We start from the raw sequence: 15,868 nt of genomic DNA on the forward strand, positions 1-15,868 counted from the left end.
ATTGGTGAGACCACACCAGGAGCACTGAGAGCAGTTTTGATCTCTTATTTAAGGAACAATATTATTTTATTCGAGACAGTTCAGAGAAGGTTCACTGGGATGATCCCTGATATGGAGGGATTGTCTTATGAGGAGAGGTTTATCAGGCTGGGTCTCTACTCACTGGAATTTAGAAAAATGTGAGGTAATCTCATTGAAACATCTAGGATTCTTAGGGGGTTTGATAGGGTAAATGCTGAGAGGATGTTTCCCTTCATCGGAGAGTCTAGGACCAGACGGTATAGTCTCAGAATCAAGGGGCAGCCATTTAAGATAGAGATGAGGAATTTCTTGCCTCAGAGGGTTGTGAGTCTTTGGAACTCCTTGCCACAGAGAGCTGTGGGGGCAGAGTCCAGGGATGGAATCTTCACCATGGGAATCTTAGCAGGTGGGACACGGACCATGCCCATGGAAAGGTCCATCGGTGTTGGGCGGGATTTTCCAGTCTTGGGGCGAGTGTGGCCAGAAACATTGGCCCCTTATGTATATTTAAGGCTGAGGTTAGATAGATTTTTGATCAGGGAGGGATACAGGGAAAGTGGACATGAGGAACGTTGTCACATCGGCCATGATCCTATTGAATGGCAGAACAGACTTGAGGGCCTGAATGGCCTACTCTTCCTATTTTTCATGGTCTTATCAACATTATTCTACAATGCTGTTTCTTCCATGTGTTTATCTATATTTCCCTTCAATACTGCATTGTCAGTGAAGATCCTGGTAATATAAATGAGAAAGGTTTCCATTATGTGCTGGAAATGAAGAGAAGTGAAGGGTTATTGGAATGAGACAAAGGCAAAGGACTTCAACAACTTCTGAAACACTCAATAGCCAGAGCCATTTCCCAATCCTGATTCAGCTCTTCTGGCAGTGCACCTACCCATATCACCCTCCAGGGAGCAGCCTCCATGCCCACCATTCAATTAATGTTAGTCGGTAGATTCTGAAGACTGCCAGAATCCAACTGGGGAGAGCCTGTTGCCATGGATGGGTGGCGCCATTGGTACTGAAGGGAGAGTGTGAGTGCACCTCCTTCTTGAGGCACACTCGAAAGATGCCTCAGCCTTTTTCAAGTAAGTGATAGTGGGATGGGGAGGGGGGGGCGTGATTTAGTTCCATTGCAAAGTAGCTGAAATGTGGTGCAGAGTGTTCAACCCTCAGCGTATCGGCTGAGGTGGTTCACACCCCACCTCTGTCCTTGCCCCATAGAGGTATCAGGAAATGAGCCACAACTTGCAATTTCAGACAACTGGGATACGATACAGGGAGAGGGAACAGAGAGAGAGAGAGAGGGAAACGTGGCGGCCACAGCTGCCAGGCTAGCATGAAGAAAAAGAAACTCCCTCCACGGCATGGTCGATGCCCAGACCTGAATTCCAGTGGTGTGTGACGTGTTCGAACTTAGAACAGTACAGTACAGTACAGGCCCTTTGACCCTCAATGTTGTGCCGAGCTATGTCCAAACCCAAAACCAAGCTATCCCATCCCTATCATTCTGGAGTGCTCCATGTGCCTATCCAATAACCACTTGAAAGTTCCTAAAGTGTCCGACTCCACTATCACAGCAGGCAGTGTATTCCATACCCCAACCACTCTCTGAGTAAAGAATCTACCTCGGACATCCCTCCTGTATCTCCCACTATGAACCTTATAGTTATGCCCCCTAGTAACAGCTACATCCACCTGAGGAAATAATCTCTGAATGTCCACTCTACCTATCACCCTCATCATCTTATAATCCTCTATTAAGTCGCCTCTCATCCTCCTCCGCTCCAAAGAAAAAAACTCCAGCTCCCTCAACCTTTCCTCATAAGACCTACCCCCCAAACCAGGCAGCATCCTGGTAAATCTCCTCTGCACTCTCTCCGATGATTCCACATCCTTCTTATAGTGAGGTGACCAGAACTGAACACAATATTCCAAATGTGGTCTCCCCAATGTCTGGTATAGTTGCAGCATAACCCCACAGTTCTTAAACTCAAACCCCCTGTTAATAAACGCTAACACACTATAATGTGTAAGTAAATGGAGTAAGTATGACAGGTCGGCACCTTAACACAGTTAGCGCTGCTGCCTCACAGTGCCAGGGTCCTGGGTTCGATTCCTGGCGCGGGTCACTGTCTGTATGGAGTTTGCACTTTCTCCCCATGTCTGTGTGGGTTCCCTCCGAATGCTCTGGTTTCCTCCCACAGTCCAAAGATGTGTGGATTAGGTGGATTGGCCATGCTAAATTGCCCCTTAATGCCGGGGGGACTAACAGGGTAAATATGTGGGGTTACAGGGTTAGGGCCTGGATGGGATTGTGGTCGGTGCAGACTCAATGGGCTGAATGGCCTCCTTCTGTACTGTTGGGATTCTATGTATCTCCTCTTTTCTCTTTGTACACATTAATCATTGACTACAATGTAAAAGTACTTCATTCATCTAAAATATTTGCGAGATGGTGAAAAGCGTCATAGAAATACAAAAGCTCAATCTATCATGCAAACCAACCTCCCATCCATTGACCCTGTCTACACTTCTCACTGCCTCGGCAAAGTAGCCAGCATCATCACGTTTCCATGTCCGTGAAATTTATAAAAATACAAATCTGCCTTTCATTCTTTCTTCTCTTTAGAGGAAGACAGCTATGGTGATGATGATTATAGTGATGACAATGATGATAGTAATGAAGATACGAATAGCAGTGATACAGACAGTCCTACTGAAGGAGAATCTGATGAAGAAAGATTGCAGGGGAGTCAGGCAATGAGAACAGCATCTACGGTAAGTGCCTAATTCAAAAAATAATATGGTCAAATCAGGCGCTCAGGAGGCAATGCTTACAGGAGAGTAAAAGTCATGGGAGCCCCATGAGATAGTGGAGATGGAGAACTTTATTCAACAGAGTACACAGTTAAACAAAGTGTCAGATGAGTACATTTTGATAATTGGCATTTCAATCACAGGGACATCATTTTCTCCCCACCGTGCATTTGAAGACACAGCTCACTGGGTGAGCATCAGTCACATGTGAGTTCCAACAATAAGGGTCATGGAGAGAATTCAGCCCCTGGTTGGACTCAAATCCCTCCCTGTCAAGGGCCACACTTCTGGGATTAGGGATCATTTCGCTTCTTGGCTTTTTGGCTAAGATCAAGTGTAGTATCGACATGCTGCGCTCGGTTAAAGTCATTGGGTTACATCTTACCTTCATTTGAAGCAATTTTTTCCAAGCGGCATCTCAGCCTTTTGGCTAAGATGCAAATGAGATCAAGCCTTGGAGGGGGAGCTACGCCTACTCCAATCAGCTTGGATCATGTAGGTCAAGCCCCAGACAGGAGGTGAGAGCCCTGTCTAGTCAGCTTGGATCGGGAATGTCTCAACTTGTTGGGACTCTGGATTGGCTTTAATTTGACTTGATTGGATTGGAATAAAGTAAACAAAAAAAAATCTCTGCCAAGGTTGATATTTATTGCCTATTCACCAGTTGCTCTTGAGAAGGCGATGGTGAGTTGTTTTCTTGAGCAGCTGCAGTCGGTCCCACCCGGGAAAGATGCTGTTATGAGGGAGGCAGTTCCAGGATTTTGCCCGACAATAATGCTGGAATGATAATAATGTAGCCCAAGTCAGGATGGTGTGTACTTAAAAAGGAATAATTTACAGGGATATGGAGAAACAGCAGAGGGAGTGGGACTAATTAGCTTGTCCAAAGAGATGGGACAGGCATGATGGGCCAAATGGCCACCTTCTATGCGATACTATGATTCTCCAATAGGTCCTAATGTCTCCAACCCCTAACAACATTGGTTTCAGCCTTGTGGTTTGTCCATATTCTGCCTCCAGTCCTTCAGCCTTTCTCTCGTGTCTCAGTGACCTGAACTGAACAGCCTGAGAAAACCGTCGGGAACCTTCAACAAAGTGCATCTTAACTTTAATATTTCTCTTTCCTTCCAGCCATGTAAATATTACAACGAACGTAGATGCAAGGACAGGAACTGCAGATACCTGCATGTTTGCAAGTATTACTTCAACGGAAACTGCAAATACGGTGGATCTTGTAGACTGAGCCACACGATGAGTTCTGACACTGAATCATCCTCCTCATCAGATGAAGCCACAGCAGGAAGTGAGTTTGTTTATGAAGGGGATTGTGTGATTGAAACCATCAGCAGTGACATTTGTAAAATGTCTCATATTTACTTTCCAATTTCTCTGCCCTTTCTTCTGTAGCCCTCCAAGATCTCTCAGCTCCCAAATTCTAGCCTCTTGATCACTCCTGATATTGATTGCTCCACCATTGGTGACCATTTGTTCAGATTCCTTGTCTGGAATTTTACCATCATGGGAATCGGAGCGGGTGAGAGGCGGACAGTGGAAATGTCCCTTAACCTCAGGCAGGATTTTACAGTTTTGAGATGAGCAAGGCTGTAAAATCCGACCCCTAATCTCTGGAATTCACTTTCTGTACCTCTGCTGCCTTGTGGCCACTGCCGTCTCGCCGTCTCTGTCACCGCACTGTCTCTGTCGCCTCGCTGTCTCTGTCACCTCGCTGTCTCTGTCCCCTCACTGTCTCTGTCACCTCGCTGTCTCTGTCACCTCGCTGTCTCTGTCACCTCGCTGTCTCTGTCGCCGCACTGTCTCTATCACCTCGCTGTCTCTGTCCCCTCACTGTCTCTATCACCTCGCTGTCTCTGTCCCCTCACTGTCTCTATCACCTCGCTGTCTCTGTCCCCTCACTGTCTCTGTCACCTCGCTGTCTCTGTCACCTCGCTGTCTCTGTCCCCTCACTGTCTCTGTCACCTCGCTGTCTCTGTCGCCTCGCTGTCTCTGTCACCGCACTGTCTCTGTCACCTCGCTGTCTCTGTCACCTCGCTGTCTCTGTCCCCTCGCTGTCTCTGTCCCCTCGCTGTCTCTGTCGCCTCGCTGTCTCTGTCACCGCACTGTCTCTGTCACCTCGCTGTCTCTGTCCCCTCACTGTCTCTGTCACCTCGCTGTCTCTGTCACCTCGCTGTCTCTGTCCCCTCGCTGTCTCTGTCACCTCACTGTCTCTGTCCCCTCGCTGTCTCTGTCGCCTCGCTGTCTCTGTCACCTCGCTGTCTCTGTCCCCTCGCTGTCTCTGTCCCCTCACTGTCTCTTGTCGCCTCGCTGTCTCTGTCGCCTCGCTGTCTCTGTCACCTCGCTGTCTCTGTCCCCTCGCTGTCTCTGTCCCCTCACTGTCTCTTGTCGCCTCGCTGTCTCTGTCACCTCGCTGTCTCTGTCACCTCGCTGTCTCTGTCACCTCGCTGTCTCTGTTACCTCGCTGTCTCTGTCGCCTCGCTGTCTCTGTCACCTCGCTGTCTCTGTCACCGCACTGTCTCTGTCACCTCGCTGTCTCTGTCCCCTCGCTGTCTCTGTCACCTCGCTGTCTCTGTCACCGCACTGTCTCTGTCACCTCGCTGTCTCTGTCACCTCGCTGTCTCTGTCACCTCGCTGTCTCTGTCGCCTCGCTGTCTCTGTCCCCTCGCTGTCTCTGTCACCTCGCTGTCTCTGTCACCTCGCTGTCTCTGTCACCGCACTGTCTCTGTCACCTCGCTGTCTCTGTCACCTCACTGTCTCTGTCACCGCATTGTCTCTGTCACCTCGCTGTCTCTGTCACCGCATTGTCTCTGTCCCCTCACTGTCTCTGTCACCGCATTGTCTCTGTCACCTCGCTGTCTCTGTCACCTCGCTGTCTCTGTCACCTCGCTGTCTCTGTCACCTCGCTGTCTCTGTCACCTCGCTGTCTCTGTCACCTCACTGTCTCTGTCACCGCATTGTCTCTGTCACCTCGCTGTCTCTGTCACCTCACTGTCTCTGTCACCTCACTGTCTCTGTCACCGCATTGTCTCTGTCCCCTCACTGTCTCTGTCGCCGCACTGTCTCTGTCACCTCGCTGTCTCTGTCACCTCACTGTCTCTGTCACCTCGCTGTCTCTGTCACCTCGCTGTCTCTGTCACCTCACTGTCTCTGTCACCGCATTGTCTCTGTCCCCTCACTGTCTCTGTCACCGCATTGTCTCTGTCACCTCGCTGTCTCTGTCACCGCACTGTCTCTGTCACCTCGCTGTCTCTGTCACCTCGCTGTCTCTGTCACCTCGCTGTCTCTGTCACCGCACTGTCTCTGTCACCTCGCTGTCTCTGTCACCTCACTGTCTCTGTCACCGCACTGTCTCTGTCACCTCGCTGTCTCTGTCCCCTCGCTGTCTCTGTCGCCTCGCTGTCTCTGTCACCGCACTGTCTCTGTCACCTCGCTGTCTCTGTCACCTCACTGTCTCTGTCACCGCACTGTCTCTGTCACCTCGCTGTCTCTGTCCCCTCGCTGTCTCTGTCACCTCGCTGTCTCTGTCACCTCGCTGTCTCTGTCACCGCACTGTCTCTATCACCTCGCTGTCTCTGTCACCTCGCTGTCTCTGTCACCTCGCTGTCTCTGTCCCCTCACTGTCTCTGTCACCGCACTGTCTCTGTCACCTCGCTGTCTCTGTCCCCTCACTGTCTCTGTCACCGCACTGTCTCTGTCACCTCGCTGTCTCTGTCACCTCGCTGTCTCTGTCACCTCGCTGTCTCTGTCACCTCGCTGTCTCTGTCACCTCGCTGTCTCTGTCGCCTCGCTGTCTCTGTCGCCTCGCTGTCTCTGTCACCGCACTGTCTCTATCACCTCGCTGTCTCTATCACCTCGCTGTCTCTGTCCCCTCACTGTCTCTGTCACCTCGCTGTCTCTGTCGCCTCGCTGTCTCTGTCGCCTCGCTGTCTCTGTCACCTCGCTGTCTCTGTCACCTCACTGTCTCTGTCCCCTCGCTGTCTCTGTCACCTCGCTGTCTCTGTCACCTCGCTGTCTCTGTCACCTCGCTGTCTCTGTCCCCTCGCTGTCTCTGTCACCTCACTGTCTCTGTCACCGCACTGTCTCTGTCACCTCGCTGTCTCTGTCCCCTCGCTGTCTCTGTCACCTCGCTGTCTCTGTCCCCTCGCTGTCTCTGTCCCCTCGCTGTCTCTGTCACCTCGCTGTCTCTGTCCCCTCGCTGTCTCTGTCCCCTCGCTGTCTCTATCACCTCGCTGTCTCTGTCCCCTCGCTGTCTCTGTCCCCTCGCTGTCTCTGTCCCCTCGCTGTCTCTGTCACCTCGCTGTCTCTGTCACCTCGCTGTCTCTGTCACCTCGCTGTCTCTGTCACCGCACTGTCTCTGTCCCCTCGCTGTCTCTGTCACCTCACTGTCTCTGTCACCGCACTGTCTCTGTCGCCTCGCTGCCTCTGTCGCCTCGCTGTCTCTGTCCCCTCGCTGTCTCTGTCACCTCGCTGTCTCTGTCACCTCGCTGTCTCTGTCACCTCGCTGTCTCTGTCACCTCGCTGTCTCTGTCACCTCACTGTCTCTGTCGCCTCGCTGTCTCTGTCACCTCGCTGTCTCTATCACCTCGCTGTCTCTGTCACCTCGCTGTCTCTGTCACCGCGCTGTCTCTGTCACCTCGCTGTCTCTGTCACCGCACTGTCTCTGTCACCTCGCTGTCTCTGTCACCTCGCTGTCTCTGTCACCGCACTGTCTCTGTCACCTCGCTGTCTCTGTCACCTCACTGTCTCTGTCACCTCGCTGTCTCTGTCACCTCGCTGTCTCTATCACCGCACTGTCTCTGTCACCTCGCTGTCTCTGTCACCTCACTGTCTCTGTCACCTCACTGTCTCTGTCGCCTCGCTGTCTCTGTCGCCTCGCTGTCTCTATCACCGCACTGTCTCTATCACCTCGCTGTCTCTGTCGCCTCGCTGTCTCTGTCGCCTCGCTGTCTCTGTCGCCTCGCTGTCTCTGTCGCCTCGCTGTCTCTATCACCTCGCTGTCTCTGTCACCTCACTGTCTCTGTCACCTCGCTGTCTCTGTCACCTCGCTGTCTCTATCACCTCGCTGTCTCTGTCACCTCACTGTCTCTGTCGCCTCGCTGTCTCTGTCCCCTCGCTGTCTCTGTCGCCTCGCTGTCTCTGTCACCTCACTGTCTCTGTCCCCTCGCTGTCTCTGTCCCCTCGCTGTCTCTGTCACCTCGCTGTCTCTATCACCTCGCTGTCTCTGTCACCTCACTGTCTCTGTCGCCTCGCTGTCTCTGTCCCCTCGCTGTCTCTGTCGCCTCGCTGTCTCTGTCACCTCGCTGTCTCTGTCGCCTCGCTGTCTCTGTCACCTCACTGTCTCTGTCCCCTCGCTGTCTCTGTCGCCTCGCTGTCTCTGTCACCTCGCTGTCTCTGTCCCCTCGCTGTCTCTTGTCACCTCGCTGTCTCTGTCGCCTCGCTGTCTCTGTCGCCTCGCTGTCTCTGTCACCTCGCTGTCTCTGTCACCTCGCTGTCTCTGTCCCCTCACTGTCTCTGTCGCCTCGCTGTCTCTGTCGCCTCGCTGTCTCTGTCACCTCGCTGTCTCTGTCACCGCACTGTCTCTGTCACCGCACTGTCTCTGTCGCCTCGCTGTCTCTGTCGCCTCGCTGTCTCTGTCACCTCGCTGTCTCTTGTCACCTCACTGTCTCTGTCACCTCGCTGTCTCTGTCACCTCGCTGTCTCTGTCACCTCACTGTCTCTGTCACCTCGCTGTCTCTGTCGCCTCGCTGTCTCTGTCACCTCACTGTCTCTGTCACCTCACTGTCTCTGTCACCTCACTGTCTCTGTCCCCTCGCTGTCTCTGTCGCCTCGCTGTCTCTGTCACCTCGCTGTCTCTGTCACCTCGCTGTCTCTTGTCACCTCGCTGTCTCTGTCACCGCACTGTCTCTGTCACCTCGCTGTCTCTGTCGCCTCGCTGTCTCTGTCACCTCACTGTCTCTGTCACCTCGCTGTCTCTGTCGCCTCGCTGTCTCTGTCACCTCACTGTCTCTGTCACCTCACTGTCTCTGTCCCCTCGCTGTCTCTGTCACCTCGCTGTCTCTGTCACCGCACTGTCTCTGTCACCTCACTGTCTCTGTCACCTCGCTGTCTCTTGTCACCTCGCTGTCTCTGTCACCGCACTGTCTCTTGTCACCTCGCTGTCTCTGTCACCGCACTGTCTCTGTCACCTCGCTGTCTCTGTCACCTCGCTGTCTCTGTCACCGCACTGTCTCTTGTCACCTCACTGTCTCTGTCACCTCGCTGTCTCTTGTCACCTCACTGTCTCTGTCACCTCGCTGTCTCTGTCACCGCACTGTCTCTTGTCACCTCGCTGTCTCTTGTCACCTCGCTGTCTCTGTCCCCTCGCTGTCTCTGTCACCGCACTGTCTCTGTCGCCTCGCTGTCTCTGTCACCTCGCTGTCTCTGTCGCCTCGCTGTCTCTGTCCCCTCGCTGTCTCTGTCACCGCACTGTCTCTGTCGCCTCGCTGTCTCTGTCCCCTCGCTGTCTCTGTCCCCTCACTGTCTCTGTCCCCTCGCTGTCTCTGTCGCCTCACTGTCTCTGTCACCTCGCTGTCTCTGTCCCCTCGCTGTCTCTGTCACCTCGCTGTCTCTGTCACCTCGCTGTCTCTGTCACCGCACTGTCTCTGTCGCCTCGCTGTCTCTGTCACCTCGCTGTCTCTGTCCCCTCGCTGTCTCTGTCGCCTCGCTGTCTCTTGTCACCTCGCTGTCTCTGTCACCTCGCTGTCTCTGTCACCTCACTGTCTCTGTCCCCTCGCTGTCTCTGTCACCTCGCTGTCTCTGTCACCTCGCTGTCTCTGTCACCTCACTGTCTCTGTCACCTCACTGTCTCTGTCCCCTCGCTGTCTCTGTCACCTCGCTGTCTCTGTCACCTCACTGTCTCTGTCACCTCGCTGTCTCTGTCACCTCGCTGTCTCTGTCACCTCACTGTCTCTGTCACCTCACTGTCTCTGTCACCGCACTGTCTCTGTCACCTCACTGTCTCTGTCACCTCGCTGTCTCTGTCACCTCACTGTCTCTGTCACCTCACTGTCTCTGTCACCTCGCTGTCTCTGTCGCCTCGCTGTCTCTGTCACCTCGCTGTCTCTGTCACCTCGCTGTCTCTGTCACCTCGCTGTCTCTGTCACCTCACTGTCTCTGTCGCCTCGCTGTCTCTGTCCCCTCACTGTCTCTGTCACCTCGCTGTCTCTGTCCCCTCGCTGTCTCTGTCCCCTCGCTGTCTCTGTCACCTCGCTGTCTCTGCCGTCTCGCTGTCTCTGTCACCTCACTGTCTCTGTCACCTCGCTGTCTCTGTCGCCTCGCTGTCTCTGTCCCCTCGCTGTCTCTGTCCCCTCGCTGTCTCTGTCCCCTCGCTGTCTCTGTCACCTCGCTGTCTCTGTCACCTCGCTGTCTCTGTCGCCTCGCTGTCTCTGTCACCGCACTGTCTCTGTCCCCTCGCTGTCTCTGTCGCCTCACTGTCTCTGTCCCCTCTCTGTCTCTGTCCCCTCACTGTCTCTGTCACCTCGCTGTCTCTGTCCCCTCGCTGTCTCTGTCCCCTCGCTGTCTCTTGTCACCTCGCTGTCTCTGTCCCCTCACTGTCTCTGTCACCTCGCTGTCTCTGTCGCCTCGCTGTCTCTGTCACCTCGCTGTCTCTGTCGCCTCGCTGTCTCTGTCACCTCGCTGTCTCTGTCGCCTCGCTGTCTCTGTCACCTCGCTGTCTCTGTCCCCTCACTGTCTCTGTCACCTCACTGTCTCTGTCACCTCGCTGTCTCTTGTCACCTCGCTGTCTCTGTCGCCTCGCTGTCTCTTGTCACCTCGCTGTCTCTGTCACCGCACTGTCTCTGTCACCTCACTGTCTCTGTCACCTCGCTGTCTCTTGTCACCTCGCTGTCTCTGTCACCTCGCTGTCTCTGTCACCTCACTGTCTCTGTCACCTCGCTGTCTCTTGTCACCTCGCTGTCTCTGTCACCTCGCTGTCTCTTGTCACCTCGCTGTCTCTGTCACCTCGCTGTCTCTGTCACCGCACTGTCTCTGTCACCTCACTGTCTCTGTCACCTCGCTGTCTCTTGTCACCTCGCTGTCTCTGTCACCTCGCTGTCTCTGTCGCCTCGCTGTCTCTGTCCCCTCGCTGTCTCTGTCACCGCACTGTCTCTGTCACCTCACTGTCTCTGTCACCTCGCTGTCTCTTGTCACCTCGCTGTCTCTGTCACCTCGCTGTCTCTGTCCCCTCGCTGTCTCTTGTCACCTCGCTGTCTCTGTCACCTCGCTGTCTCTGTCCCCTCGCTGTCTCTTGTCACCTCGCTGTCTCTTGTCACCTCACTGTCTCTGTCACCTCACTGTCTCTGTCCCCTCACTGTCTCTGTCACCTCGCTGTCTCTGTCCCCTCGCTGTCTCTTGTCACCTCGCTGTCTCTGTCCCCTCGCTGTCTCTGTCCCCTCGCTGTCTCTTGTCACCTCACTGTCTCTGTCACCTCACTGTCTCTGTCCCCTCACTGTCTCTGTCACCTCGCTGTCTCTGTCCCCTCGCTGTCTCTTGTCCCCTCGCTGTCTCTGTCCCCTCGCTGTCTCTGTCCCCTCGCTGTCTCTGTCACCGCACTGTCTCTGTCACCTCACTGTCTCTGTCACCTCGCTGTCTCTGTCACCGCACTGTCTCTGTCACCTCACTGTCTCTGTCACCTCGCTGTCTCTTGTCACCTCGCTGTCTCTGTCACCTCGCTGTCTCTGTCCCCTCGCTGTCTCTTGTCACCTCGCTGTCTCTGTCACCTCGCTGTCTCTGTCCCCTCGCTGTCTCTTGTCACCTCGCTGTCTCTTGTCACCTCACTGTCTCTGTCACCTCACTGTCTCTGTCCCCTCACTGTCTCTGTCACCTCGCTGTCTCTGTCCCCTCGCTGTCTCTTGTCACCTCGCTGTCTCTGTCCCCTCGCTGTCTCTGTCACCTCACTGTCTCTGTCACCTCACTGTCTCTGTCCCCTCGCTGTCTCTGTCCCCTCGCTGTCTCTGTCGCCTCGCTGTCTCTTGTCACCTCGCTGTCTCTGTCCCCTCGCTGTCTCTGTCACCTCACTGTCTCTGTCCCCTCGCTGTCTCTGTCCCCTCGCTGTCTCTGTCCCCTCGCTGTCTCTGTCGCCTCACTGTCTCTGTCACCTCGCTGTCTCTTGTCACCTCGCTGTCTCTGTCGCCTCGCTGTCTCTGTCCCCTCGCTGTCTCTTGTCACCTCACTGTCTCTGTCACCTCGCTGTCTCTTGTCACCTCGCTGTCTCTGTCGCCTCGCTGTCTCTGTCCCCTCGCTGTCTCTTGTCACCTCACTGTCTCTGTCCCCTCGCTGTCTCTGTCGCCTCGCTGTCTCTGTCCCCTCGCTGTCTCTGTCACCTCGCTGTCTCTGTCACCTCGCTGTCTCTGTCCCCTCGCTGTCTCTGTCCCCTCACTGTCTCTGTCGCCTCACTGTCTCTGTCGCCTCGCTGTCTCTGTCGCCTCGCTGTCTCTGTCACCTCGCTGTCTCTGTCACCTCGCTGTCTCTGTCCCCTCACTGTCTCTGTCACCTCACTGTCTCTGTCGCCTCGCTGTCTCTGTCGCCTCGCTGTCTCTGTCACCTCGCTGTCTCTGTCCCCTCACTGTCTCTGTCGCCTCGCTGTCTCTGTCACCTCGCTGTCTCTGTCACCTCGCTGTCTCTGTCCCCTCACTGTCTCTGTCCCCTCGCTGTCTCTGTCACCTCGCTGTCTCTGTCCCCTCACTGTCTCTGTCCCCTCGCTGTCTCTGTCACCTCGCTGTCTCTGTCACCTCGCTGTCTCTGTCACCTCGCTGTCTCTGTCCCCTCACTGTCTCTGTCACCGCACTGTCTCTGTCGCCTCGCTGTCTCTGTCGCCTCGCTGTCTCTGTCACCTCGCTGTCTCTGTCCCCTCACTGTCTCTGTCACCGCACTGTCTCTGTCACCTCGCTGTCTCTGTCCCCTCACTGTCTCTGTCACCTCGCTGTCTCTTGTCACCTCGCTGTCTCTGTCGCCTCGCTGTCTCTGTCACCTCGCTGTCTCTGTCACCTCACTGTCTCTGTCCCCTCGCTGTCTCTGTCACCTCGCTGTCTCTGTCGCCTCGCTGTCTCTGTCACCTCACTGTCTCTGTCCCCTCGCTGTCTCTGTCACCTCACTGTCTCTGTCACCTCACTGTCTCTGTCCCCTCGCTGTCTCTGTCCCCTCACTGTCTCTGTCACCTCACTGTCTCTGTCACCTCGCTGTCTCTGTCACCTCACTGTCTCTGTCCCCTCGCTGTCTCTGTCCCCTCACTGTCTCTGTCACCTCACTGTCTCTGTCACCTCACTGTCTCTGTCCCCTCGCTGTCTCTGTCCCCTCACTGTCTCTGTCCCCTCGCTGTCTCTGTCACCTCGCTGTCTCTGTCGCCTCGCTGTCTCTGTCACCTCACTGTCTCTGTCCCCTCGCTGTCTCTGTCACCTCACTGTCTCTGTCACCTCACTGTCTCTGTCCCCTCGCTGTCTCTGTCCCCTCACTGTCTCTGTCACCTCACTGTCTCTGTCACCTCGCTGTCTCTGTCACCTCACTGTCTCTGTCCCCTCGCTGTCTCTGTCCCCTCACTGTCTCTGTCACCTCACTGTCTCTGTCACCTCACTGTCTCTGTCACCTCGCTGTCTCTGTCACCTCGCTGTCTCTGTCCCCTCACTGTCTCTGTCACCTCACTGTCTCTGTCACCTCGCTGTCTCTGTCACCTCACTGTCTCTGTCCCCTCGCTGTCTCTGTCCCCTCACTGTCTCTGTCACCTCACTGTCTCTGTCCCCTCACTGTCTCTGTCACCTCACTGTCTCTGTCACCTCACTGTCTCTGTCACCTCGCTGTCTCTATCACCTCGCTGTCTCTGTCCCCTCGCTGTCTCTGTCCCCTCACTGTCTCTGTCACCTCACTGTCTCTGTCACCTCGCTGTCTCTGTCACCTCACTGTCTCTGTCCCCTCGCTGTCTCTGTCCCCTCACTGTCTCTGTCACCTCACTGTCTCTGTCACCTCACTGTCTCTGTCACCTCACTGTCTCTGTCCCCTCGCTGTCTCTGTCCCCTCGCTGTCTCTGTCGCCTCGCTGTCTCTGTCACCTCACTGTCTCTGTCACCTCGCTGTCTCTGTCACCTCACTGTCTCTGTCCCCTCGCTGTCTCTGTCGCCTCGCTGTCTCTGTCACCTCACTGTCTCTGTCACCTCGCTGTCTCTGTCACCTCACTGTCTCTGTCCCCTCACTGTCTCTGTCCCCTCGCTGTCTCTGTCCCCTCACTGTCTCTGTCACCTCACTGTCTCTGTCACCTCGCTGTCTCTGTCCCCTCACTGTCTCTGTCACCGCGCTGTCTCTGTCACCTCACTGTCTCTGTCACCTCACTGTCTCTGTCACCTCGCTGTCTCTGTCACCTCACTGTCTCTGTCACCTCACTGTCTCTGTCACCTCGCTGTCTCTGTCACCTCACTGTCTCTGTCCCCTCGCTGTCTCTGTCACCTCACTGTCTCTGTCCCCTCACTGTCTCTGTCACCTCGCTGTCTCTGTCACCTCACTGTCTCTGTCCCCTCGCTGTCTCTGTCACCTCACTGTCTCTGTCACCTCACTGTCTCTGTCCCCTCGCTGTCTCTGTCCCCTCACTGTCTCTGTCACCTCACTGTCTCTGTCCCCTCGCTGTCTCTGTCCCCTCGCTGTCTCTGTCACCTCGCTGTCTCTGTCCCCTCGCTGTCTCTGTCCCCTCGCTGTCTCTGTCACCTCGCTGTCTCTGTCCCCTCGCTGTCTCTGTCACCTCACTGTCTCTGTCACCTCGCTGTCTCTGTCACCGCACTGTCTCTGTCCCCTCGCTGTCTCTGTCCCCTCGCTGTCTCTGTCACCGCACTGTCTCTGTCCCCTCGCTGTCTCTGTCGCCTCGCTGTCTCTGTCACCTCACTGTCTCTGTCCCCTCGCTGTCTCTGTCGCCTCGCTGTCTCTGTCACCTCACTGTCTCTGTCACCTCACTGTCTCTGTCACCTCACTGTCTCTGTCCCCTCGCTGTCTCTGTCCCCTCACTGTCTCTGTCACCTCACTGTCTCTGTCACCTCGCTGTCTCTGTCCCCTCGCTGTCTCTGTCACCTCGCTGTCTCTGTCACCTCACTGTCTCTGTCACCTCACTGTCTCTGTCCCCTCGCTGTCTCTGTCCCCTCACTGTCTCTGTCACCTCACTGTCTCTGTCCCCTCGCTGTCTCTGTCCCCTCGCTGTCTCTGTCCCCTCGCTGTCTCTGTCCCCTCGCTGTCTCTGTCCCCTCGCTGTCTCTGTCACCTCACTGTCTCTGTCACCTCGCTGTCTCTGTCACCTCGCTGTCTCTGTCACCTCACTGTCTCTGTCACCTCGCTGTCTCTGTCACCTCGCTGTCTCTGTCACCTCGCTGTCTCTGTCACCTCGCTGTCTCTGTCACCTCACTGTCTCTGTCACCTCGCTGTCTCTGTCGCCTCGCTGTCTCTGTCCCCTCGCTGTCTCTGTCACCGCACTGTCTCTGTCCCCTCGCTGTCTCTGTCCCCTCGCTGTCTCTGTCACCTCACTGTCTCTGTCACCTCACTGTCTCTGTCGCCTCGCTGTCTCTGTCCCCTCGCTGTCTCTGTCACCTCACTGTCTCTGTCACCTCACTGTCTCTGTCCCCTCGCTGTCTCTGTCCCCTCGCTGTCTCTGTCACCTCACTGTCTCTGTCACCTCACTGTCTCTATCGCCTCGCTGTCTCTGTCCCCTCGCTGTCTCTGTCACCTCACTGTCTCTGTCACCTCACTGTCTCTGTCCCCTCGCTGTCTCTGTCCCCTCGCTGTCTCTGTCCCCGCACTGTCTCTGTCCCCACACTGTCTCTGTCCCCGCACTGTCTCTGTCCCCTCGCTGTCTCTGTCGCTTCACAATACAATGTTTTTTATACGGTTCCTGTGCAATGCCTTTGGATACTTTATTATGTTAAAGGTGCTATATAAATAAAAGTTGTTGAAATTATTCTTAGCGAGTGCAGATCAGGAAAGGAGAAAGACAAGAATGAGCAGAAAGA

General features: G+C 55.1%; 1 protein-coding gene and 1 non-coding gene across 2 annotated transcripts in view; both read left to right on the forward strand.

Annotated features, from left to right (window-relative positions):
• Positions 1-15,868, forward strand: part of LOC145344388 (uncharacterized) — a 68,762-nt gene that overhangs the window by 6,309 nt on the left and 46,585 nt on the right. The window contains exons 2-3 of the mRNA XM_080191516.1: positions 2,657-2,805; positions 3,976-4,147. Of these exons, the coding sequence (XP_080047642.1) occupies positions 2,657-2,805; positions 3,976-4,147 (321 nt within the window). The remainder of the gene's footprint in view (positions 1-2,656; positions 2,806-3,975; positions 4,148-15,868) is intronic.
• On the forward strand, positions 3,149-3,348 carry LOC145344675 (U2 spliceosomal RNA). Its single transcript, XR_013886959.1, has one exon. It is a non-coding gene; the product is annotated as a U2 spliceosomal RNA (small nuclear RNA).

Source organism: Carcharhinus amblyrhynchos, chromosome 6, assembly GCF_965287045.1.
Source record: "Carcharhinus amblyrhynchos chromosome 6, sCarAmb.v2.hapA, whole genome shotgun sequence".
In the NCBI taxonomy this organism is placed as follows: Eukaryota; Metazoa; Chordata; class Chondrichthyes; order Carcharhiniformes; family Carcharhinidae; genus Carcharhinus; species Carcharhinus amblyrhynchos.